Genomic DNA, 27,124 nt, shown 5'->3' with positions numbered 1-27,124 from the left:
TAATTTTTTGTATTTTTAGGAGAGATGGGGTTTCACTATATTGGCCAGGCTGGTCTCGAACTCCTGACCTCGTGATCTTTCTGCCTCAGCCTCCCAAAGTGCTGGGATTACAGGCGTGAGCCACTGCGCCCGGCATAGATTTTTTTTTTTTTTCTGTTTGAAACTTTATATATGCACACATGGTAAAAAGTTCAAAAAGTGTATAACAAAAGATTTAACAGTGAAAATAGAAAATAACGTTAGTCCTTGTTTTCTTTGATCAAGGCAAACATTGTTAACAATCTCCTAAATAACTTTTTCTCCAGTCTTCTCATTTCTAGTCAATCTTGAGCATTGACATAAAGAAATTCTTAGACTTTTTTTTAATTAGATCATCTCATCCCTTGCTCAGAATCTTCAGTGGCCACTGTTGCTTATAGAATAAAGTTGAGATGCTATACCTTGGTATATAGAGCCCTTCCCGGTGGAACTTCTCTTTTTCACCCTTATCTCTCGTTATTTCTCAATGTTAATTCGCTTATTGACCTACTAAGCTGGCATATTCTGTGTGTTAAGACATCACCAACTTTGTGTCTTCTTTTTTGTTTTGAGATGGAGTCTTGCTCAACTCTTGCCCAGGCTGGAGTGCCTGTGCCACCTTCTTTTACTCCTGGATTTACTCCCAATTTAAAGAATCTACTAACTAGAATTTTAGATGCTTTTACAAAACCAAGCCCACATCTGTCCTTTTTAGAGTCTTCTCTGACTTTCCCTGCTCATTGTGGTTTGTTTTTATTGCTTATAACAATGGCTGTTACACTTTACATTTTTAATTAACTTATATTTTTATGTTTGTATATATTTATCTATTTGTTGAGAAAGGGTCTCTCTCTGTCACCCAGACTATAGTGCAGTAGTGCCATCATGGCTTACTGCTTCCTGGGCTCAAGCTATTCTCCCACTTCAGCCTTCCAAGTAGCTAGGACAACATGTACCACCATACCTGGCTAATTTTTTTTTTTAAGTTTATTTTTTGTAGAGACATGTCTCACTATGTTGCACAGGCTGGTCTCAAACTCTTGGGCTCAAGTGATCCTCCCATATCAGCCTCCTTGTGTGCTGGGATTACAGGTGGGCCACCACGTCCAGACTTTAACATTTTATTTTTTAGCACAGAATAGGTCAGTTTTTTACCCTCTGCTGAAGTTCCATGCTGACTCTTAGTTAAAACAAGCCTTTGGTTGAGAGAAGAGCTAGTGATGTCCTAGCACCCGACCTAGCTTTCCCTTGCCTTCTGGGATGTCCTGAAGACATCATAGGGTTTCATGAAGTACAGTTGGGGAACCAGTGATGTCTGTCATGTACCAAACACGCATCTTTACAAAGCAGTGTGTAGTATCTTTTTTTGTCAACATATTTTCCTTCTCCTAATGCACTAAACTTCTCTGGAGTTTAGAAAACAAATTTATAGAATTGAGGAAATGCACCCTCCTGACCATGGTATCTAGTATATATATAGTGACTTACAGATAATAGATGTTCACATATGTTTATTTCTTTGATTGATTTTTGAAAAGTTTTTTAAATTTTTAAGAAATTTTTTATGGGGGTCTTACCCTATCGCTGAGGTTGGAGTGCATCCATGGATTTTGGTTTCCTCAGTGGGTATTAGAACCAATTCCCCATAGATACTGAAGGACAACTGTAGTACATGTTGGAATAATTTATTTTCAAGTGGATCATTGGGAGAACACTGTTATTTTGGAAACATAGCCTCCTAAGTTCTGTTCCATCAGTCCCTTTCACCTCCACTGCATTATAGCAGCCTGTTTTCATGACTGTCATCACTTGGAACTGCTTCTCTTCCAGAATGCTTTCTAAGATCTACTGTTACACAGCTATCTTAACCTTTACTCTTTTATTCTCTTCTTGTCCCTCACAGCACTCTCTGCTTCTCTAGCTCTTAAACTCTGTCTACTCCTGTCCAGTCTGCTGAGTGTGACAGGAATAAGACCCACTGGGGGGCTGGTTAGGAATGTAGGGTTTCTAACTCTTCCTGGACCCTCAAGAGAACTCAGCAGACCATTGTTTTGTCTTTCCTTAAACCTATTGGGCCGGGCGTAGTGGCTCATGCCTGTAATCCCAGCACTTTCAGAGGCCGAGGCGGGTGGATCATAAGGTTAGGAATTCGAGATCAGCTTGACCAGCATGGTAAAACTCCATCTTTACTAAAAATGCAAATATTAGCTGGGCTTGGTGGTGTGTACCTGTAATCTCTGCTACTCAGGTGGCTGAGACAGCAGAATCACTTGAACCCGGGAGGTGGGGATTGCGCCACTGCACTCTAGCCTGAGTGACAAAGTGAGTCTCCATCTCAAAATATATATACATTTCTAAAACCTTAATGACCACTCCTTCCAGTCCCTCACCAATTTTGCTTTATTCATGGCAGAGGCTCTTTCTTCCTGCTTGTCAGTACAAAGAAGCAGGTTCTTAATCTGGATCTTGGATTCTCAAAGAATTTGTGTAGAGAATTCAGGGCATTGATGACCTTGTATAAAGAGAAGTTTACATCTTTGTTTACACTAACTTTTGAGAATTTAGCTTTTTTTTTTCCCTTAGAAATATAGGCCACAAGTGACTAGTGTTAGTTTTGAGACAGGATCTTGCTTTGTTGCCCAGGCAGGAGTGTAGTGGTACAGTCTTGGCTTATTGCAACCTCCACCTCCCAGGTTCAAGCAATTCTCCTGCCTCAGTCTCCTGAGTAGTTGGGATTACAGACATGTGCTGCCACGCCCAGCTAATTTTTGTATTTTTAGTAGTGAGACAGGGTTTCACCATGTTGGCCTGGCTGTTCACCAACTCCTGACCTCAAGTGATCCACACTCTTTGGCCTCCAAAGTGCTGGAATTACAGGCGTGAGCCACCACTCCAGGCCTCAAGTTACTATTTTCAGGAACAGAATCTTGCTATGTTATCCACTCTGGCCTTGAATTCCTGGGCTCAGGCAGTCCTCCCACCTCAGCCTTCTAAGTAGCTGGAATTATAGGTATGTGCTACTGTACCCTGCTTCAGATTATTATTTATGCTCATGACTTGTTTAAATTTATAGTAGTTATTAAACACCTGTTATTAGATCTTAATATTTAATGCTTTAATTAAAAAGCATATATGCGGCCGGGCGCGGTGGCTCAAGCCTGTAATCCCAGCACTTTGGGAGGCCGAGGCAGGTGGATCACGAGGTCAAGAGATCGAGACCATCCTGGTCAACATGGTGAAACCCCGTCTCTACTTAAAAAAAAAAAAAAAAATACAAAACATTAGCTGGGCATGGTGGCGCGTGCCTGTAATCCCAGCTACTCAGGAGGCTGAGGCAGGAGAATTGCCTGAACCCAGGAGGCAGAGGTTGCAGTGAGCCGAGATCGCGCCATTGCACTCCAGCCTGGGTAACAAGTGAAACTCCGTCTCAAAAAAAAAAAAAAAAAAAAAAAAAAAAAAAGCATATATTACTATGCCAACAGATTTTTTTAGTTTTTGATAATTGCATTTCAGTGTAATTTTTCTCTTTTGATTTCCTATGTATTTTATGAATTTAAATACATTCTGAATATGATTCCATAGTGTTCCCTAAAATGTTGAAGGGGCCCATGGATTAAGAAAAAGACTAAGAACCTAATCTAGAGGCTTCCTGTGCCCCATCTTCCACAGTCCCTTTTGTCATTATACTCCTAACCCACTCCAACCTGAGGAGTGTGACTCCACTTGAGCCCTTGGTTTTGTTGTTCCTATCCATACATTCTATACCCTTACTGTGTTTCTTATCCCCAACTTGTTTATTTATGTTATTCTTCAATGTTACAGTCTTTTTTTTTTTTTTTTTTTTGAGACAGAGTCTTGCTCTGCCACCAGGTGCCAGGCTGGAGTGCAGTGACGTGATCTTGGCTCACTGCAACGTCCGCCTCCCGGGTTCAAGCAATTCTACTGTCTCAGCCTCCTGAGTAGCCGAGACTACAAGCACTCGCCACCACACCCAGCTAATTTTTGTATTTTTTAGTAGAGATGGGGTTTCACCATGTTGGCCAGGTTGGTCTCGATCTCTTGACCTTGTGATCCGCCCACCTCGGCCTCCCAAAGTGCTGGGATTACAGGCTTGAGCCACCGCGCCTGGCTTCTTCAGTATTATAGTCTTTAAGACATGGCGTAATATGTACTTGTAGTGTACAATTCAGTTGGAATGGATAAGTAGGCAATGAAAAGATAATCTCCCCTCTAACCCCATCCCACTTTGCTGGGGAAGCCTGTGGTCTTGTGTACAATTCAGAAAATGTTGATACACATTTTTAATGCCACTCCAGTCTGTTGGAACCATTTTACTTCCCCCTCCTTATTTTCTTCTTGTGTTCTTGAAGACCTAGATCAGCTGCCGCTGATAGACTGCCGTTGTCACTTTAGAAAGCCAGTGTCTTTTGTTCCTTAGAACTTTGTTTTTTTGCCGGGCGTGGTGGCTCAAGCCTGTAATCCCAGCACTTTGGGAGGCCGAGGCGGGTGGATCACGAGGTCAAGAGATCGAGACCATCCTGGTCAACAAGGTGAAACCCCGTCTCTACTAAAAATACAAAAATTAGCTGGGCATGATGGTGCATGCCTGTAGTCCCAGCTACTCGGGAGGCTGAGGCCGGAGAATTGCTTGAACCCAGGAGGCGGAGGTTGCGGTGAGCCGAGATCGTGCCATTGCACTCCAGCCTGGGCAACAACAGCAAAACTCCGTCTCAAAAAAAAAAAAAAAAAAAAAGAACTTTGTTTTTAATTGTATTGTAGCACTCATTGCATTAGATTCTAAAAGATTTGCTTCGTTTCTGTAACTAGTCTGTCACACCCAGGAGCTCCTACAGCAAAAGCTAGGGATGGTATCCTAGTCAAATGTGAATCCCTGCCTCATCCAGACTTATGAGTGCACTGTAGGTACTCAGTAAGTGCTAAAAATGACTGAATACTTCCATAGTTGCCAGATTGCCACCCACTGATACCAATCTATATACTGACACTTCATAGTATATAGATTGGTCCACATATAATATGACACATAATGAGAAACTGTCGTAAAAAGCTGAAAATGCCACAGGAATAGTAATTGATCAAAACAATATGATTTTTTAGATTTATTTGGAATTTCAGTGTTTGAAAAAATCCTGATTTAATTGAGATGAAATGGATAGCTGAGGATTTTGATAACTTTTCTGGAAGCGCATTTGAGGGTTTCTGGTGTTAAATCTGATGGTAATGATTATTTCATCCATTTTTATGTCATTTTATAGTTTTCATACATTTAAGTTTATATTTCTAATGTTTAACACTAGCATTTTAGTTATTGGGCCATTCTGGGCCTTTAAAAAACTCTCAGACAAGTTTGAATGAATTCTCAGAGGTAAAAGAGGAAAGATTACATATCCTGTTTCCTGGCCCAGAAGAGGTTTGTGCATTGGTTTAGACATTTCTTTATGACCACCACCAGGTGGCACCACCAACACATAATGACCAGGTTTCTGCCCAGAATCCGACGGTGTTGAGAGGTGACTGCTGTGGGATTCGCATGGAGGTGGGATACAGGGAGTAACCCACGTTGCCTGCTAGTCTAGAGGCTTTTATAAATTGAAAAACAAATTATTTGTCATTTCATCTGATGATTTTTATGTTTTACCTTTTTTCTTTCTATGCCTGTAGTTCCTTCAGAAACAGGTAACACTTTTCTAATAGTCACTTTGCATTCTTGCATCTTGCTCTTACAATGCTTTTGTTTCTCACCATAGAGAATACTGGAAAATTAATATACTTTGACTTATGGCATTGGTAAAAGCTGCATGCAAATTCCCACAGTTGCCTGTAGATTAGAGCCAGTGGGTTTTTTTTTCTGAACTTAGCAGGAATCCTGGTTACAACACTATTTGATACCAACAATAGTATTTTTAAAATCCAGACTTGCTGGGCATGGTGGCTTATGCCTGTAATCTGAGTGACTTGGGAGGCTGAGGTGAGAGGATTGCTTAAGCCCAGGACTTTAGGGCCGCAGTGATTGTGGCACTGGACTCTAGCATGAGTGACAGAGTAAGACCCTGTCTCTTAAAAAAAAAAAAAAGTTATTCTAAAGAAATAGAAACAAAAATCCAAACTTTTAACCATTGTAAAACAAATCAGAATTTATGATAGTGGACATTGGTAATAGTGCAGAATGGATACCCAGATCTTGCTTCTTCCAGCTAATGATGCAGCGTTGGCCTAACATGTATTACTTGTAGCCAGGGTTTTTCTCAGCATCCGGATGCGATAGCCTCATTTTGGGCTAACTCTCCACTTCTGCACATCTTTCCCTAAGCCCTTTACTCATCTTTAGAAAGAATTACTTTTGGGGAAATTTTTAAATCAAGGAATATCATTCTTTATAGAATCACACTTCTGTATATTCCCCTTCTCCATTTCTGCCTTGAAGACCAGACTGCTAAGTAACCTGTGAATAATTTTTTTAAAGTTTGGTATTGTAAACAGAAGATTTAAGATTAAAATGTAGCATCAAAAAAAATAGGTTTCTTAATAATTTCCTGTTAATACAACCTAAATTCTGGTCAGTGGAATAAAGCCTGGGTCACTAAAGTTATAGACGCTTGCTTGCTTTTCTCCACTGGCTCTTACTTGGGGATCGTTTTAGAAGTTTGTTTAGAATAGTACCATAAAGACATATTTTAAGCTACTTTGTGTGTACATTTGGGATCTTTTGATTTGAAGTCAGCTTGACTCAGTCAAGCTTTTCTAAATATTTTTACACAAACACACAGACACATACACATACTCTGGAGTGAGAAAAAAAATCCATTTATATCATTCTATAAAAACTCTAGCTGCTTAGAGCTTTAATTTCTTGAACCAAAAGTATTATCTTTAATGCTGAACTTCTATCTAAATAAATGCTTTATTCACTTAAATGTGTGCTTTTCAAAAACTAGTATGATTAAAACATTAATAGAGTCTTACATGTAAAATAACAGTTCTGTTGCTTCTTGTAGAAGATAATATGACTGGTTTGGAATTTTCCTGTAGTGTAGTTTTTTTGGTCTAGTTTTGTGAGAATTAAAGGGATTTCAGGGTCCTAGTGTAGGTTATTTGATGTTTTCTTGGAACATTATACATTCTTGAAAATACATAATTTTTTCTGGTGCCATCAGTAGCTTTCAGCAAAGATGAGGTGTTGGTAAGACAGCATTAGTTTCTTAGAATCTCTTAGATTTTCCAAAATTGAGCCATTTCTAGTTAATACTCCATTCCATCTTCACCTGAGTCCTGCTACTCTGGGGAACTCCCCTGGCAAACTCTTGGCTCTTAGAATTGCTAGCAAATGGGAGTAGTGCTGCTGGTGGAGCTGGCAGCTAAGCCCAGAGGTGCACTGATGCTTTTATTCCCTGATGTGCATGTACACACAGCCATGTCCACCCACACCTACTTTGGGATAAGAAGGCGTTAGAATTTTAGCTAGGCTTGAAGTTCCATGCTCAAATTTGCTGGCTCAAATGTCTTATTTTGGCATCACTTTGCCCACTGGGGAGACAATGACAGTTACAGAAGCATTGGCAAATAGAAAAATCCCTCTGAAATAACCTCTTTTACAGGAGCATTGTGTGTTTAGCAGTTGATTCGTCCTTTCCTCCTCTTAGTGGCAACTTGCAGTAAGGGAAGGAAACAGTGGCTGGCAGCTTATATTCCTCAGTGGAGCCATATAAGCAGAAGTATTACTCCTTAGCTAGTGGTAGGTGCTACTCTATGGATCCAACCTTTTAAGTGCAAGCCTATATCTACAAATGGCATTGTTGCCCAGTGGGCCTTTATTTAGCTGAGTCTAACTCCCAACTAGTAAAAATTTCCTTTGCCAGACAGCAGTGTGGTCAGCTAAATATGTGGATGCCACATTTGCTCTCATAAGTCAGTACTCTTCAATAACATTAGTAGAAGAGAAGAGGACACAAAGTGAGAATACGTTAATAGGGCTTTCTGAGGACAGGTAATACTGTAGGGCCTGAACTTTGTAGCAGAGCGGTTATATATGAAGAAGTGGATTCTGGGAGGGGATAAACCACTTAGAATGGCTTCACAGAGTTTGCTGGAATATTGAACACTGCATATAGACATGAATATGGAAAGTTAAAAACAAAATCCACATATATTTGGCTGCAGGTACTCTGAAGGTATATCTAATTAGTGCATCCATTACAAAAGAGATATTTTAGGCCAGGCATGGTGGCTCATGCCTGTAATCCCAGCACTGGGAGGCTGAGGTGGGTGGATCACCTGAAGTCAGGAGTTTGAGACCAGTCTGTCCAACATGGTGAAACCCCATCTCTACTAAAAACACAAATATTAGCTGGGTGTGGTGATGAGTACCTGTAATCGCAGCTACTCAGGAGGCTGAGGCAGGAAAATTGCTTGAACCCGGAAGGCAGAGGTTGCAGTGAGCTGACATGGTGCTATTGGACTCCAGCCTGGGCAAAAAAGCAAGACTCTGTCTCAAAAAAGAAAAACAAAAAAAAGAGATTTTAGAAGAATTGATAGAAATTTTCTTGGTCACTTGGCTGAGTAATTACCTATAATGTAATTTAATGAATTATGTCAATACATTAAAATATGCTTCATGTGGCTTAAAATTATATGAGAAGAAAATGCCTTTACAAATAGTCATCTATGATTCTATTTACTAAATTAAATGTGAAAGCATACTTTTACTGAATGTTGCTCTTCATATCAGTTTAGATAGCAGTTTATCTTCACATACATAAGTTTTATGTTTACCTTTATTTTTTATTTTTTGAGATAGAGTCTTGCTCTGTCGCCAGGCTGGAGGGCAATGGCGTGATCTCGGCTCACTGCAACCCCGCCTCCTGGGATCAAGTGATTCCCCTGCCTCAGCCTCTTGAGTAGCTGGGACTATAGGCATGCGCAACCATGCCTGGCTAATTTTTGTATTTTTAGTAGAGATGGGGTTTCACCATATTTTCCGGGATGTTCTCTATCTCTTGAGCTTGTGATCTGTCCGCCTCAGCCTCCCAAAGTGCTGGGATTATAGGTGTGAGCCTGGCCAAGTTTACCTTTATTTTAGTGCATTTGTCTTTTGTTTCCATCAGCCTAAAAAATTATGTTGAATAAATGTTTCTGTTAGATTTTAAGTTAAACAATTATGTGAAATTCACTTTTCATAATTGTTTTTTAACATATGTCTTTGTTGGTCATTCCTGTGTGTGAGTGTAGCTGATTGTCCGATTATATGAACTTTCAACCAAAACCATTCTTTACAGATGCTTTTACTGACTCTGCTATCAGTGCTAAAGTGAATGGCGAACACAAAGAGAAGGACCTGGAGCCCTGGGATGCAGGTGAACTCACAGCCAATGAGGAACTTGAGGCTTTGGAAAATGATGTAGTAAGTAACATCTTTGTAATTAGTGCCAGACTCTGTGGTCAGTGTGGTGTGCATGTGACATCCTATCACTTGGTTGTAATTTCAGTGTGTTTTTATTGTTGTTGTTGAAGTGAGTGTATTTAGAGCAGCGGTTTTGTTGTGTAACTAGAGACTTTCTCCCACGCAATATATAAAGAAAATTGTTTGTTATTTTACTTTTAGTGGTTAAGGAGTACTGCCTGTTCTTGTGGATCCTCATGAATTGCTTCTTTGTGATTAAAATAAATAATAATAAACAACTTAAAAATTAAAATTAGAGGCTAGGCGCAGTGGCTCACTCCTGTAATCCCAGCACTTTGGGAGGCCGAGACGGGCAGACCACCTGAGGATGGGAGTTTGAAATCAGCCTGACCAACATGGAGAAACACTGTCTCTACTAAAAATACAAAATTAGCCAGGTATGGTGGCACATGCCTGTAATCCCAGCTACTCAGGAGGCTGAGGCAGGAGAATAGCTTGAACCTGGGAGGCGGTGGTTGCTGTGAGCCGAGATCGTGCCATTGCACTCCAGCCTGGGCAACAAGGGTGAAACGCCATCAAAAAAAAAAAAAAAAAAATTAGAAATCAGAGGCAATGCTAGTGTGTTATTGCTTTAATACCCTGCCAAATAAGGTAACCTAAGGAAAATGGTGTCTTGTTTGTTGACTTCACCTAGAGTTGAAGTAGGACATTTTAAGCTTCTTGTCTGAAGAAAAGGTTGTCATTATTAAGATAAATAATTAGGTTACATTGGAATTAAAGCATTATATAAATATCTTGGTCTTAAATTGGGATTATTCTCCACAAAATTCTTCTATTTCTAAACTGCCTCTTGTCACATATTAGTTTTGCTTCTCTCTTAATGCCTTATCTGTACTTGAAGTGCTTAGCTGAGTGTGCTGGCACATGTCTGCAGTCACAGTTACTTGAGAGGCTGAGGCAGGAGGATCACTTGAGCCCAGGAGTTGGGAGTCCAGCCCGAGCGACAAAGGAGACCCCTTCTCTAAACAATAAAAATAAAAACACATGCTTACTAAAGACTCTACCTTTAGGATAGAGAGCATAGAGATAAAAGCAAAGTCTTTTGCCAAAAATCAGTGTTAACATAGGTTAATTTGAGTTGAGTGAAGAATCTTCCATTGAGTAGAAACAGAATTTGTAACATATCTGGGTTTGATGTTTAAGGTATAACAGCTTAATAATAACACTCTTCTTTTTCTCAGACAAGAAGCCTAAAATGCCTACTTTGACCTTATGTCTAGTAATAAAACTGGACATACACAGGCAACATGTCATTATTAATTTTCAAACTTTAATGAATCATATATAACCTAATATGATGGTTCTCAAGTCTGTATATTACATCACCTGTATGAAAAATATGGGGAATCGGAGACTTCTTTTACACTATTAGTGAGGTGGATAAATTGATAGAGGCTTTCTGGAGAGAATCTGGCAATGCTCGTTAAAATTAAAAATGCACATACACTTTGTTCCAGCAATTCTACCTATAGTAATTTATTTTTTCCTTCATACATCTATAAGACATGCAAATAATTACATGTAAGGATTTTTTTTTTTTCTTTTAAATTCTGCAGAGACAGGGTTTTGCCGTATTGCCCAGGGCGATCTGGAACTCCTGAGCTCAGGTAATCCACCCACCTCAGCCTCCCAAAGTGCTGGGATTACAGGCATGAGCTATCATGCCCAACTAGGGTTCTTTTTTTGTAGCATTATTTTTCTTTGCGCTTTTTTTTTTTTTTTTTAAGAGATGGAGTCTCGTTCTGTCACCCAGGCTAGAGTCCAGTAGGGCCATATCTTGGCTCCCTGCAACCTCCACCACCTGGGTTCAAGTGATTCTCTTGCCTGAGCTTCCCAGGTAGCTGGGACTACAGGTGTGTACCACCACACCCAGCTAATTTTTGTATTTTTAGTAGAGACAGGTTTCTCTATATGTTGGCCAGGCTAATCTCAAATTCCTGACCTCAGGTAATCTGCCCGTCTCAGCCTCCTGAAGTGCTGGGATTACAGATGTGAGCCACCACACCTGGCCACAACATTATTTCTAATAGTGAAAAATTGGAAGCATCTAAGTATCGATCAGTATAGCATGAGTTAGATTTATGGTGTCACCATTCAATTGAAATACTACATATCTACCAAAAAGAATGGTGTTCCCATATGGAACGATATCTAAGATTTATTTTTAAAAAAAGCGCTTTCACTTAGGCCTGTGGCGCCAGTAGGATGGGCAAATGTCACGGACTTCATACTGCTAGGAAGCTTCGTAGCCACCAACGAGACCAGAAGTGGCATGATAAACAGTACAAGAAAGTCCATTTGGGCACATCCCTGAAGGCCAACCCTTCTGGAGGTGCTTCTCATGCAAAAGGAATTGTGCTGGAAAAAGTAGGAGTTGAAGCCAAATTCTGTCCTTGGGAAGTGTGTCAGAGTCTAGCTGATCAAGAATGGCAAGAAAATCACAGCCTTTTTACCCAATGATGGTTGCTTGAACTCCATTGAGGAAAACAATGAAGTTCTGGTTGCTGGATTTTGTCACAAAGGTCATGCTGTTGGTGATATTCCTGGAGTCCGCTTTAAAGTTGTCAAAGTGGCCAGTGTTTCTCTTTTGGCCCTATACAAAGGCAAGTCCTGAGGAAAGACCAAGATCATAAATTTTAATGGTGAAAACACTGTAGTAATAAATTTTCATATGCCAAAAAAAAAAAATTAAAAATAAGTAAATAAAAGAAAAAGCACATTGCGGAACAGTGGGATTCTATTTGTTTTTTTTTTAAGACTGAGCCTTGCTTTGTCTCCCAGGCTCGAGTACAGTGGTATGATCTCAGCAACCTCTGCCTCTCTGGTTCAAGCGATTCTCCTGCCTCAGCCTCAGCCTCCTGAGTAGCTGGAATTATTTGCACCTGCTACCACAGCTGCCTAATTTTTGTGTTTTTAGTAGAGATGGGGTTTCACCATGTTGGTCAGGCTGGTCTGGAATTCCTGACCTTGTGATTGGCCCACTTTGGCCTCCTAAAGTACTGGGATTACAGGCATGAACCACTGTGCCCAGCCATAATTTTTTTTTTTTTTTAAAGAGCAGTTCATATTCTTACTGCATAGAAGATACCTGAAATTACACCCAAGAACTTCTTTTTTTTTTTGAGACAGAGTTTCACTCATGTTACCCAGGCTGGAGTGCAATGGCGCGATCTCGGCTCACCGCAACCTCCGCCTCCTGGGTTCAGGCAATTCTCCTGCCTCAACCTCCTGAGTAGCTGGGATTACAGGCATGCACCACCATGCCCAGCTAATTTTTTGTATTTTTAGTAGAGATGGGGTTTCACCATGTTGACCAGGATGGTCTCGATCTCTTGACCTCGTGATCCACCCGCCTCGGCCTCCCAAAGTGCTGGGATTACAGGCTTGAGCCACCGCGCCCGGCCGAGAACTTCTTAATAGTAGTTTTTTATGCACAGTGGGATTGGAAGATGATGCTTTTTACTGGATGTCTTTCTATATTGTGTGCTTTTTTTAATGTAGGGCATACATTACTTAAATAATTTTAAAGCCTCCATAAGTAATTGTGATTTCCTGCCCATGTGTTTGGCACAAGGAGTTGCACTGGTGATAGGATTACATTATAGTCTCACCTGGAGTAGCACAGAGGACTGAAGGTTAATAGGTAAACTTTGAGGCAAACCTTAGCATTGAGGTTGCCATCAGCATTTCTTGGATGATGTGTCCGTTCTTCTGGGATGGATTATAGCCTTTACTGGACTTTATACTTTTTACCAGTAAGGCTTTAAAAAAGCCTTGAAAAAACATTAGAGAAGTCATTATCCAGACATTAATATTCATTGGTAAGTGATTATCCACACATTAATATTCTCTGATAAGACATTAATATTCCTGTGGCCCAGTTTGTTCATTCTTTTACTTTAAAGTTTGCAGCCTCAGCTGCTCTGCCTGTGGAGTAGCCATTCTTTTATTCCTTTACTTTCTTAATAAACTTGCTTGCCCCCAGCTCCCCACCAGCAAAAAAAGAATGCAGCCTCTCTTTTGTGAGTGGTGATTTCCTGTAATTCCCTCGTAGAATTGTGGAGTTACCTATGCTGAGGTTATAGGTTAGAGTATTGAGATCCAGGGTTGCCAATTCTGAGGCCTCACAACTGCTAATGGTAAAACCAGCTCTAAAGCCCAGTTCTCATGACTTTGTCCAGGGATTGCCTGTTCACCATTTCATGTTTCCTTCCCATTTGAGCATTCCCAGGAGGAAGGGGAGGTTGCCAGCCATCTAGTCCCATGGTCTCACCTTGGAATCCTTGAATATGGAGGAAAGCGTTGTCTTCTCCCTTCTTTCTCCCACATGTTGGAAATATTTTTGGCTGTTAAAAAGTACCCCTTGTTACATGTGAAATCCATTGTTTAAAAACAGTAAAATAGGGGTGGGGGACAGAGAAAAAAAAAAAAGCAGTAAAATACATACCTCCTGTCCTCCACAGACCTGAGGACCAGTGATCTCAAGAAGGTTACAGGTAAATGCAGTTGTCTCTACCGAAAGATGGCTTTTAGGGGTTAAAGAGAGAACCTTGGTCTGAAGGCTATTTTATGAAGTAACTAAAATGTTCTAAACTTTAAAAATAACTGGTCAAATAATTGCGTTGTATAGTTATTTACCAACTGGAGGGGCTGATAAGTAGAAGAAAAGTTTTTTCCTTAAACATTTTAAAGGAATATTTTTCTATTTTCTAATTAGCTAATTTTGCTCAAGTAGTCTATTAGATTTTTAGTATAGATGTTGGTTATAACTGAATGAAAGAGGATAAATACTTTGTCATTTTGAAAAATGAGCTTCATTTTCTTCTAGTCTAATGGATGGGATCCCAATGATATGTTTCGATATAATGAAGAAAATTATGGTGTAGTGTCTACGTATGATAGCAGCTTATCTTCATATACGTAAGTTTAAAAAGTTTGTTTTTATTTCAGTGCATTTGTCTTTGATTTCCATCAACTTAATTTATGATGTTAAATAAATGTTTTTAAGTTAAACAATTACGTGAAAGAGCTTTTCTCTTATTAGCAAGTGTGATAAATTCTCATTAAAAAGCGGAATAAATGTAGTTTGCCTGTTCCCTATTTTTATGCTCTAAACAAATTTTGGTTTTGTCTTTTAAGTTGCTAAAAAATAGCTAAATTTGCAAGGGCAGAGATTATGGTGAACAGTTTAACCAGTTTTTGAAATATGTTTCTCTAGAGAATAGGTAACAAAAAAAGTTCAAATTTTGATTTATAAATAAACAGATCACTGTAACTTTTACAGTTTTTTTTTTTTGACCTATATTCTAAACTCAACTTTCTTAGTAGTTGATTATGATAGATATATAAACTGTGGCTTTAAACTACTAATTTTGCTTTTCTTTTCCTCATGTTTCAGGGTGCCCTTAGAAAGAGATAACTCAGAAGAATTTTTAAAACGGGAAGCAAGGGCAAACCAGTTAGCCGAGGAAATTGAGTCAAGTGCCCAGTACAAAGCTCGAGTGGCCCTGGAAAATGATGATAGAAGTGAGGAAGAAAAATACACAGCAGTTCAGAGAAATTCCAGTGAACGTGAGGGGCACAGCATAAACACTAGGTATTTAAAGGAAATCATGATGCAGTGTTTTGGATACACAACTCAAGGTCTGTGTGAGACGGTGTATTGTTATTATATTTCCTCTTCCTTTAATGTAGCTTAGGTAGAGAATGCAAGTAGAATTGGTTTAAGATTCTGTTAGAGAAAAGGTTATGGTAATCTTGGAAAATATGCTTTTGAGAGTAAGCTCTGTGTAGTGAAGTGTCGGTATATCATGGTGACCAATCCAAGGTCTTGAAGAGCTTGTTAAAATAGCGATCTGATGGGGGACACGTGTAATGTCACAGCAGTACGATATGATTTGCTTGATTGAAGCCATGTTCAAAGTACTAGGAATATCCAGAGTGAGGAGGAGCTAACATAACCTGTAGAGTCAGAGAAAGCCTCACTGAGGAGGTGACATTTTGTGATAAGATAATAGGGTCTTTGACACTCAGAGAGGAGTTGGGAGAATTTCTCACTTGATGAAAAGCTGTGTACAAGCATGGCTGTGTGAGAAAATTTGTCCAGCTCAGGAAAGGGCTGGTTGCTGCATGTGTCTGGAACACAGGGTCTGTGTCAGGTGCAGCGATGGCAGTTGATAGTAGGAACTGAGGTCATTGAAGAACGTGGTATGTCATGCTAAAAGAGCATCTGGTTGGAAGGAGATGGAATGAATAAACCCTTGGGCATCGAGGACTGGCTGAGACACAGAACAGTGGATTCAAATAGTTCAGCTCTGAGAACTTGGTAACCACCTAGATCAGAGATGAGCCTGAGGCTTATTTGATAACTAAGTGACTTAGTGGATGTACTGGTAAGAGAGATGGGAAACATGGAGCAAGTTTGAGGGGGAAAACAATGACTATTTGGGCAGTTAATTGCATTTGAGGGACTTGTGGGTCTTTCATTTATTCGTAAACTTTTGTTGGGAATTACCTGCTACCTATTTGTTAAAGTAAGAGATGCATCCTGTCTTTAAGGCAGTCAGCTTAGAGTCTGGTGATTTAAATTGACACGTCCAGTGATAGATGTTGACAATGTGAGACTGGCAGTTCAGTTTGGGGTTTCATCAGCATTGCTGATATTGGAGCCATGAAAAACCAAAGAACATCCAGTGAGAGAGGAGATCTCAGAGAAAATAAAGTTGAGAAAGTGAAGGACAAAAAAATGTTGAAGATAGACCAAGATTGATAGTATCAGCCATGGAGAGGTCAAGTGAGATGAGAGTGAGCACACATCCGTTAAACTTCGTGCTTAAGAGCAGAATCTAAGGGAAGGGACAGGCCAGAGGCTAGTAGTCAGGGTAAGATGGAAGAACAGTGGCATCTGGGAGTGAGGCAGTTTGGTTTAGTGTAGAACCTTTTTGTAACAAGCATTCCCTTCTGCCTAGATGACTTTTAGATATGTTTCATTGGCCTGGTACCTTTTAGAATAAAATGATTTAGAGGATCTCTCATTTTCAGGGAAAATAAATATATTCCTCCTGGACAAAGAAATAGAGATGTCATATCCTGGGGAAGTGGGAGACAGAATTCACCGCGTATGGGCCAGCCTGGATCGGGCTCCATGCCATCAAGAGCCACTTCACACACTTCAGATTTCAACCCGAATTCTGGTTCAGACCAAAGAGTAGTTAATGGAGGCAAGTATTTTGACCAGATTTGTCAATATCATTGATCAAATAGTTTTCTAAATACTTAAAACAGTTTACATAACTGCTAAGAATGTGCACTTTAATGACTTGCAGAGTAGTTTTCACTTCAGCATTACTTAAAATTGGCTTTTGTGTCAAGCAAAGTAGTAAAACATTATATACGTTATTGGCATATACATTATTTAGCATGATGAAATACTCATGATATACTAAGATAAAGTGCTGCATTTAACCCAAGATAATCACTTGGCCAAAAACACTCGACATATAAAGAAATTGGAAACTTTGGATAGGTTCTCAATTTTAAAAACATAGATAATAAAATTATTTAGACATAATGTATATGGAAAATTTTAAACTATGTGCAACACTGTGGTTAATATAGATTCATTTTCATTAACTGTTTTTGTATTATGCTTCAAGAAAGGATCTCAGGTAACTTACAAGATATGATCAAGAGTCATGTGAAGAAAGTGACTAGAGAAATGTACTTAAAAAACAACAAAAACAACTCAGTCTAAGGGTGGATGTTACAGTTTAGCAACTTAAGTTAAAGAAACCTGAATTTTTTTTTTTTTTTTTTGAGACGGAGTTTCGCTCTTGTTACCCAGGCTGGAGTACAATGGCACGATCTCGGCTCACCGCAACCTCCGCCTCCTGGGTTCAGGCAATTCTCCTGCCTCAGCCTCCTGAGTAGCTGGGATTATAGGCACGCACCACCACGCCCAGCTAATTTTTTGTATTTTTAGTAGAGACGGGGTTTCACCATGTTGACCAGGATGGTCTCGATCTCTTGACCTCGTGATCCACCCGCCTCGGCCTCCCAAAGTACTGGGATTACAGGCTTGAGCCACCGCGCCCGGCCTGAAACCTGAATTTTTTATTAGGAAGACATTTTTTACTTTACCTGTAAATCTAGATTGAATATATCTTGTAGGTTGTGGACCTTTTCCATAAATCAGGGATACTGAACAACAGTTCTGTAGGTGGTATGGAAATGGCAATAGCAATAATATGTTACTAACTTTGAGAAAAGAGTGGATGTTCAATTTTAGATATTTAAATTTGGAAAGTTAGAAAGATAAAAATAGAGAACACTAAGTTTCCAATTTCATTTGTTTTCCTTGAGTCTTTTCTCCAGAATTCCTCTCCAAATGGACACGCTTGAGTATTTTCTGTACTTAATATTGGGGGTGAAATTTCTTTGCTCACTGAGGAAAGATTTTAGTTGTTCATAAACAGAATTTTAAAGTTAAAAAACCTGAAGGGGCTGGACAATGTATGATACTCAAGTGTGTGGAACCCTATGGAGAGGAGACCTGGACTGTTTGATAAGATTAAGGTAAGTGATATGTAATGTTAAATACTAGCTGTATCTTTACCTGGGCATATCCATCAGTATAGATTTATTTGGTGATGACTGCCTTGTAATTGCAGTATTTACTAAGCAGTCGCTTAGATAAGTGTTCAACTGTATAAATTATTTAGAAGGTCTCCCTTTTTCTAGTTTAATGAGATCAAGACTTTTTTGAAAGAGCAATGAATATTAGCATTTGATACTCCTGTGACTCTAGAAAAGAGTAATGTTTTATTTCTGCTTAAATGGGACTTGCTTAATGAGATTTCAAACTTAATTTTAGGTTTAAACCTGATGAAAATCAGATGACTATAAGGAACCAGCATTTCTAATTGGATATAATAGCTACTGCTTATTTTCATTATGTTTCAAAGTTAAAACTAATACAGTAAATAATCTTATTCCTGAGTAGGAATTATTATGATTTATTATGTGAAATTATCTAGTGTATGTTATATTCCTTTAAACAACTGATTACTTGAGAAACAGTTATAGAAGCAGGATTAATAGGCAAAGTCTTAACTGTCTTCTTCAGTAGTGTGTGTAGATCCTAATTAACCCTTTGGGAACGTGTATTCATTTAAACAGACTTAATCTTAAGGAGGTTAAAGTAAAATGTGAATTTATGTCAGTTAAGTTATGCTAAAACTTATCACAAATCAAATGACTGTCCTCAAAGGGTTAAAATGTACAAGAAATCATTTTTGTCATTTTACTTTTTTTTCTGTTTACTTTTTTCCCTCATTTTTTTCTTTAGTTTTTATACTTTCCTTCATATCATTTGTTCTGTCAGGTGTTCCCTGGCCATCGCCTTGCCCATCTCCTTCCTCTCGCCCACCTTCTCGCTACCAGTCAGGTCCCAACTCTCTTCCACCTCGGGCAGCCACCCCTACACGGCCGCCCTCCAGGCCCCCCTCGCGGCCATCCAGACCCCCGTCTCACCCCTCTGCTCATGGTTCTCCAGCTCCTGTCTCTACTATGCCTAAACGCATGTCTTCAGAAGGTACAATACCACAATTTGTTCATGTTTTTGTTTGTCTTTAACTCCTATGTGAGTTTATAATTACAAAATAGTTTCCTCTTCATTATTTAATAACCTATAATTTCTGTGTTTTAACTTTAGTTTATTAAAACTATTTCTATTAACCTTTTGTTCATTAGAGAGAAATTTGATAAATGTTGTGTGAAGCTATGAACTATCTGAATCATTGTTAAAAAGAGATTTATCTCTGCCTGGTAATTGTGCTTCTTTACAGCCCGAGAAAGGTCTGCCCCACAGCCTTATTTGCACTGTATGCAGTAGTTAATGATAAACAAATGAACTTTATTCAGCCAGTCTTGAACTAGGGTTCATTTTACAGCTACTTGGCCAAGGTCTTAGTGAACCTTCCTATTGGCTGTAAGAAGGAATGGTGTTTTCTGGGTCCTTTTTGAGAGAGACAGCCCATATAGCTGCCTTCGTGTGTCTGCCCTTAGATTAAAGTAGTTTGATTTTTAGAATGCCTGAGGAATTCTAAATTTTAACTGAGTAATTTTTTTAAAGTTAGCTTTGCAATATTATATAGTGAAAGGCTGCTTTAATTTGGGAGAAGTCCTTTAAGATAAAATTATTGATAAAAACCACGTATGAATTTGAATATTTAGCTATTTTTTCCCTTCATCAAAAATGAGAATAAAATCTTGTAATTCTTAATTAGCATTAAGAATTGGTGCTAAATCCAATATTGCAACATATCAAATACATGGATATGTTGTAGAAAAGTAACATTCTAATTTAAATGCCATGCATATATTAAAAACCTGTTTTCTGAATTATAATGTCCTCTTGATATTAGTTCCGAATATTTATGTTAAAATTTTAATTTGATTTGTTCATTAAAATTACGACTGATATTGCTTATGTTGGGACAAGTAAAGTTTTCTGCAAAAGTGTGTTTCTCCTGCTTCCCTGGAGAAAAGGAGGCTGCTTTTAAATAAATTGTTACCATCTAAGCAGGCAGGTCATGTGACTTTGACACATGTAACCTTGAAGAGTAAGTTCCACTGATTTTCAAGGTGATTTCTTTACTCAAAAGGGCCTTAATAGTGGTCACTAAATGCAGAGTTTTTTTTTTTTGCAGTCCATCGTTTGAATAAGTGATGTTTATATAATGAGAAAATATTAAATAAGACATGATCATTAATGACTGTGAACATCTTTATTACATTAAGATGTAAGGACTGCTCATGGACTATTCACACAGAAATACTCCTTCTGTGTCGTTCAGAGATGTCGAATATTTCCATTTGAAAATTATAGTGTATAATATTAGCATTCTTATAAAGATCAAATTCATGTTTAAATTCTTCTTGGGAGCAAGCCATGGTGGCTCACACCTGTAATCCCAGCACTTTGGGAGGCTGAGGCAGGCGGATCACCTGAGGTCAGGAGTTTGAGACCAGCCTGGCCAACATGGTGAAACCTTGTCTCTACTAAAAATAGAAAAATTAGCCAGGCATGGTGGTGCTTGCCTGTAATCCCAGCTACTTGGGAGGTCTGAGGCAGGAGAATTGTTTGAACCTGGGAGACGGAGGTTGCAGTGAGCTGAGATTGCACCCCTGCACTTCCAGCCTGAGCTGTGGAGAGAGACAGTATCTCAAAAAAAGAAAAAAGAAACAACAACAACAACAAAAACTTCTACTGGGAACACACGTTAATTTGAAGTTCTAAAGAGTATGGCTGCAGGGTGAGAGTGAGGAGCCTTGGCTTTGACATTAGGAAAGTTTTTCACTTGGTAGTAGCATCAATAGGCTTCTGTGATGAGGGCCATTCTGTCTACTGTTCTTACTTGATAGATTGGTCTAATGTACAGTAGACTGATTTAGAAAGAATAGTCACTAATGGCGTGGCAGAATCAATAATGTAGAATTTGGACAATTGATATAGTGCAGATTTCTTCCCCAAATGTCAATTATATTGGTTTTACAAGTCGTGTGTTAATAGAATTTTCAGCTCACAGCCTGCTAAGCCTAAGAAACTGCTTACTTATAAGATTACTTAAAGTTTACTTAAAGTTCAAAAGTTGATGATTATGATACAAGAGATAAACTAAAATTTTTATGAAATTTAAGAAGACTTTGTACATATATTTTAGTAGTATCGGGTGTATAGAGATTAATAGTCTTCTATTTAAATTTTTTTTCTAATTTTAGAAGTAATATAGAAAATTTGGGGTGGGGAAAGGTAAACTGGAAAGCTAAAAACATTTTATGTAGTCATAATTTCTAGTAGCATTGTATTTCTTTACAAATAAGACATGGGTGAAACAGATTGCTATAGTTCTAAGAGTTGACATCTTACTGTTGTTTTCTTAGCACAAATTTCATCCCTTTCTTTAAAAATAAAGGGAAATAATACAATTTATTTATAAAACTTTGTAGCATTCCACAAAATAATTCTGAAAGAATTAGGATGGCCAAAAAAATATGTATGGTGGTTTTTTTCTGTTTTTAACCAAGGAAAAACTGTAGAGCGAGAGAGTGTGTCTGTGTGTATTGCACGTGTGTGTGTGTGGACGGGTGTGTTTAGCAGAAAAGTAGCACTGAGGAACATCGTGGCATTTATGTAATGTTCACTCTTTCTTCCTTAGGGCCTCCAAGGATGTCCCCAAAGGCCCAGCGACATCCTCGAAATCACAGAGTTTCTGCTGGGAGGGGTTCCATATCCAGTGGCCTAGAATTTGTATCCCACAACCCACCCAGTGAAGCAGCTACTCCTCCAGTAGCAAGGACCAGTCCCTCGGGGGGAACGTGGTCATCAGTGGTCAGTGGGGGTAGGTAACACTTGGGCATAATGACGGTACTCATTTTATCATTATACTAGATTTAAAGAGAGCTGAGCTACAACTCTGTTTGAGGAAGTGTAAGTATATATATATGTATATACATATATATATATATATATAAAATAGTAGAATCACCAGGAATTGGGAAATCCACATTTTTATTCTAGGCTCTGCCACTTATTCATCATATATTAAAGCAAGTCAAACACTAACTCTGAAGTTGAGACTTCTTAGTGAATAAAGTGTTAATAATTCTTGCCTAGTCTTTGTAAGCTTGTGCTGAGATTTCTATAAGGTTCATAAATATGGATATATTATAAAACCATAAAGTTTTATAAAGTACATCTCTAATATGAGGCAAATACAGTATGTAATACTATTTGGAGGGACCATATTTCCTTTTTAGCAGCTTTGTTCATCAGTACATTATCTATAAACATTTACTTTCGGCTTACATTGTAGTGTATTTCTATAGCATCTGTATATGGCACTAATTCCCAACTATATTTCCATAATAAGGAATGTCAAACACAAATGAAGGGTCTAAGTTTTATCTGTGATTAGCATAAGGAATATGCTGACAGTCGGCAGCTATAAAGGTTAGATGTTGTCAAGATTTTACGGTAAGGCTGACTGCTTTTCCTACTTTGCCAATAAATCCTTAATGCTTTGTTTCCATAACTGTGGTGAGCAAGAGCTTACGAAGAATGCTTAAAAAAAACCAAACAACTTAGTCTATTTCAATCAGTCCATAGAACCTTTAAAAGAAAAAAGATGAGCCGGGTGCGGTGGCTCACACCTGTAATCCCGGCACTTCTGGAGGCCGAGGTGGGGTGATGACTTGGGGTTTGGAGTTCAAGACTGGCCTGTCCAACATGGTGAAACCCTGTCTCTACTAAAAATAAAAAATTAGCTGAGCATGGTGGCGCATGCCTGTAATCCCAGCTACTCAGGAGGCTCAGGCAGGGGAATTGCATGAACCCAGGAGGCAGAGGTTGCAGCATGCCAAGATCATGCAATTGCACTCCAGCCTGAGTGAAAGAGGGAAACTCTCTCTCTCAAAAAAAAAAAAAAAAAGGGGAAAAGGAAAAAGATCTTCATGCTTAAGCAAAACAAAACAAAAAACCCCAGCTGTGTTAAATCTGTTTTTAGTTGATAAACACTTCTGCTGAGCTTCATGTGATGTACATTCATGTAATTGTACCATAAATTCCTTTGTACTTTCCGTTTTCTTCCTTGTTCTTCAATTATCTCAAGACTACCAAGAAAACAAAAATTTTTAAAATCTTCTTTAGCCAGCCAGGTGTGGTGGCTCACACATGTAATCCCAGCACTTTGGGAGGCTGAGGCGGGTGGATCACGAGGTCAGGAGTTGAAGACCAGCCTGACCAACATGGTGAAACTTTGTCTCTACTAAAAATACAAAAATTAGCTGGACATCGTGGAACGTTCCTGTAATCCCAGCTATTTGGGAGGCTGAGGCAGGAGAATTGCTTGAACTGGGATCCACGAGGCAGAGGTGCAGTCAGCCAAGATTGTGCCACTGTACTCCAGCCTGGGCTACAGAGTGAGACTCCATCTCAAAAAAAAATATATGTCTTCAGCTGTTCTATTAGTCTTTTGACATTACTCAGATGGTCTGGAAATGAATTTTGAGAATAACATGAATAGAAGTGAGAGAATATAAACATAGTTGTTGGAGATAACACTCAGAATAGCATTATAGATTTGCTCTTTTTACTAATTTGAAAAATGGCAGTTGTTGAATAATACTTTTCTTCTGACGCTTGTGACTTAAAAAAAATAAAAACCCTAAAATGAAGTAATCGAATCATTTTCTCTAAACTTCGAATCTGAGCTTTGCAAATAGGTTTATAATGGTATATGAAACCTGTTAGGCCGGGCGTGGTGGCTCACACCTGTAATCCCAGCACCTTGGGAGGCTGAGGCGGGTGGATCACGAGGTCAGGAGTTCAAGACCAGCCTGACCAACATGGTGAAACCTCTTTTCAACTAAAAATACAAACATTAGCCAGGCATGGTAGCGTGTGCCTGTAATCCCAGCTACTCAAGAGAGGCAGGAGAATCACTTGAACCTGGGAGGTGGAGGTTACAGTGAGTTGAGATCGTGCCACTGCACTTCAGCCTGGGTGACATAGCAAGACTCTGTCTCAGGAAAAAAAAAAAAAAAGAAAAAGAAAAAGAAAGAAACTTACTTGGAAGTCATATGGGATACAAACCCTGCTTTTATTATCTTCCCCATTTGACCTACTTGGGTCTCAGTTTCCTTAATAACTGTGAAGTGGATCTTGATGTTGCTATAAACAATGTATAGGGCTGGGCATGGTGACTCATGCCTGTAATCCCAGCACTTTGGGAGGCGGAGGTAGGCAGATCACCTAAGGTCAGGAGTTTGAGACCAGCCTGGCCAGCATGGTGAAACTCCGTCTCTACTAAAAATAGAAAAATTTAGCTGGGCGTGGCAAGCGCCTATAATCACAGCTATGTCAGAGGCTGTGATTATAGGCAGAAGAATCACTTGAACTCGGAGGTGGAGGTTGTAGTGAGCCAAGATCACGCCACTGCACTCCAGCCTAGGTGACAGAGTAAGACTGTGTCAAAAAAATTAAAAAATAATAATAGAAAAACATAGAGGATTGGCTACAAGCTACCAAAAGGTATTTTAGTATATTATTCGAAAGAGGAAGGAACAAGCCTACTTGTTAGGGATCTCTTCTTCCCACCAATCTTAAAAAAAAAAAAAAAATCAGTTGAACTTTATGTGGAATGTTTTTATCCTGCCTTAGCAATCCAGTTTTCAACTTCATTCAGAATACTGTTTTCAGAATTAATACATTTAGTTAGGAGAGAAAATTATACTTAACGTATTTGTAATTGCTGTTGTTCTTCAGATACTTGTGGTTTTAATTTCTACCAAATTCCTAACACTTTGGAAAAGTAAACAGTAATGGGATAAAGAGTAAGAGCTAGAAAGGACTGTTATACCTAGATCTTCAGAGAAGCCTCTTTGAGGAAGTGACATTTGAACTGAGAATGTAATAAATAAATTTTCCCTTTCTTTTAGTTCCAAGATTATCCCCTAAAACTCACAGACCCAGGTCTCCTAGACAGAACAGTATTGGAAATACCCCCAGTGGGCCAGTTCTTGCTTCTCCCCAAGCTGGTATTATTCCAGCTGAAGCTGTTGCCATGCCTATTCCAGCTGCATCTCCTACACCTGCTAGTCCTGCATCAAACAGAGCTGTTACCCCTTCTGGTGAGGGTACGTAACAAAGGGCTTCTAGATCCATAATTCCATTTATGAAGTTGAATGTTAGAGGTTAACGTTATATGAAAAAATTCTGGGTTATTTTTATTCATAGACAAATATTTTTAACCCACATTTAAAAGTTTATGTAAATTTTGATGTTGCTTAGTACTACTAATTTAATATATATTATGTCTGTTATAAAGGTAACATTCTTGGGTGTTAAATACCTATGTAAATAAAATTACTGCTGTTTCATATGACATCTGCAAAGAAAAAAGGCTCTGTTTAAATGAAAGCATTCTTTTCCAGAAACATTGGAAATCAAAATTATTATTTAGCGTTTTCTTGTTTTGCTTTTCTAACTTCTAACTCTGATTTTTTTTTTTTTTTAATTTGTTTTCTAGCTAAAGATTCCAGGCTTCAAGATCAGAGGCAGAACTCTCCTGCAGGGAATAAAGAAAATATTAAGCCCAATGAAACATCACCTAGCTTCTCAAAAGCTGAAAATAAAGGTTAGAGTGTAAAGAGTCATTAGGCTTAACTGTAGAAATAGGAAGGAGTATGTCTAATTTCATGCCCATACAGAATATTTTTGTTCAACATTTTTCTTACTATTGTGATAGATAAATGTATTGCTTGACAAATTCTAAAATCAAAAATTAATATTTGAAATTATTTTTGATCATATATCTTATTTTAATTTCTATCATCTCATAGTAAAAGAATGTGAAGTTAGAGTTTAAAAAGAAATCGGTATCTAACAGTTCTTAATTTTACAGGTATATCACCAATTGTTTCTGAACATAGAAAACAGATTGATGATTTAAAGAAATTTAAAAATGATTTTAGGGTAAGTGTTATATTAACTGATGAATTTGAGTTTTAAAAAATAGAAATTACTAAAGATGTATCATCAATTTATAAAAATGCCTTATGTAGAAACAGTCAGAAACATCAAACCATATGTATAGAAAGCAGAGCATTCTTAAAGTGTTCTTTGCCTGTCGTTTTAAGTGGGATAACTAAAATCATGAGATATTTTAACAACAATGTATAGGTATCAAATGAGAATATAGTCCTCACATTTGAAACCACCATAGGCACCACCTACTATTTAATGGTCATTTGATTACTTTGTTCAAGGAAGCTAGATTTTAGTAGAGTCAGGCCAAGTCATTAATTATCTAGTGTGGCAAATGGAAGATGTACTGGGCTCTGGTGTTCTGAGGTAGTTGCAGATTTATACTTTGTACACAAATATATTGTGGTCAAAATCTTTCTATAACATTTTTCTGTCTTAGGACATGCTTTGTTTAACATCTCTCCTTGACTACCATTTAATCTTTGCAGAATATTTACTATAATATACTATAGATATCAAGGTAGATTTTGAGACCAACAAAGAAATCTTGAAACTTAGCTTCTTAGAGAGGAAAATCTGATTACCAGCCTTAAAAAAAAAGTAGCTGAATTAAAGGATGAGTGAATCAAAGGCAAAGGCAGCTTTTCTCAGCATGTGTTTTAGCTTTCCAAATGTTAATAATTTTTTTGCTAATAGATTCATTCTTGACTTATTGGTAACATTCAAAGTATTACATACTTTAGCACATGTATCTATTCAGCTTTAATGCTATTAACAGTTTTTAGCTTAAATGTTAATTTGTTGGCTGGGCACAGTGCTCATGCCTGTAATCCCAGCACTTTGGGAGGCAGACATGGGCAGATCACCTAAGGTCAAGAGATCAAGACCAGCCTGGCCAACATGATGAAACCTTGTCTCTACCAAAAATAGAAAAATTAGCTGGGCGTGGTGGCGGGTGCCTGCTACTTGGAAGGCTGAGGCAGGAGAATTGCTTGAACCCAGGAGGCGGAGGTTGCAGCAAGCCGAGATCACGCCACTTCACTCCATCCTGAGTGATAGAGCAAGACTCCATCTCAAAAAAA

General features: G+C 38.5%; 1 protein-coding gene and 1 pseudogene across 22 annotated transcripts in view; both read left to right on the top strand.

Annotated features, from left to right (window-relative positions):
- Positions 1–27,124, top strand: part of ATXN2 (ataxin 2) — a 153,818-nt gene that overhangs the window by 71,129 nt on the left and 55,565 nt on the right. For 14 of the 22 annotated variants that reach the window (XM_032239683.1, XM_032239673.1, XM_032239638.1 and 11 more), the window contains exons 6-15: positions 5,701–5,715; positions 9,312–9,436; positions 14,325–14,416; positions 14,895–15,092; positions 16,538–16,716; positions 18,843–19,088; positions 21,715–21,897; positions 24,995–25,192; positions 25,585–25,692; positions 25,960–26,030. In XM_032239683.1, coding sequence (XP_032095574.1) covers positions 5,701–5,715; positions 9,312–9,436; positions 14,325–14,416; positions 14,895–15,092; positions 16,538–16,716; positions 18,843–19,088; positions 21,715–21,897; positions 24,995–25,192; positions 25,585–25,692; positions 25,960–26,030 — 1,415 coding nt within the window. The remainder of the gene's footprint in view (positions 1–5,700; positions 5,716–9,311; positions 9,437–14,324; positions 14,417–14,894; positions 15,093–16,537; positions 16,717–18,842; positions 19,089–21,714; positions 21,898–24,994; positions 25,193–25,584; positions 25,693–25,959; positions 26,031–27,124) is intronic. The other 8 variants (XM_032239691.1, XM_032239627.1, XM_032239581.1 and 5 more) reach the window with 4 other exon arrangements.
- Positions 11,437–12,184, top strand: LOC116524463 (annotated as a pseudogene).

Source organism: Sapajus apella, unplaced genomic scaffold (genome assembly GCF_009761245.1).
Source record: "Sapajus apella isolate SASKATOON/1434 unplaced genomic scaffold, GSC_monkey_1.0 scaffold2, whole genome shotgun sequence".
NCBI lineage: Eukaryota > Metazoa > Chordata > Mammalia > Primates > Cebidae > Sapajus > Sapajus apella.
This window is presented reverse-complemented; position numbering and strand designations above follow the sequence as displayed.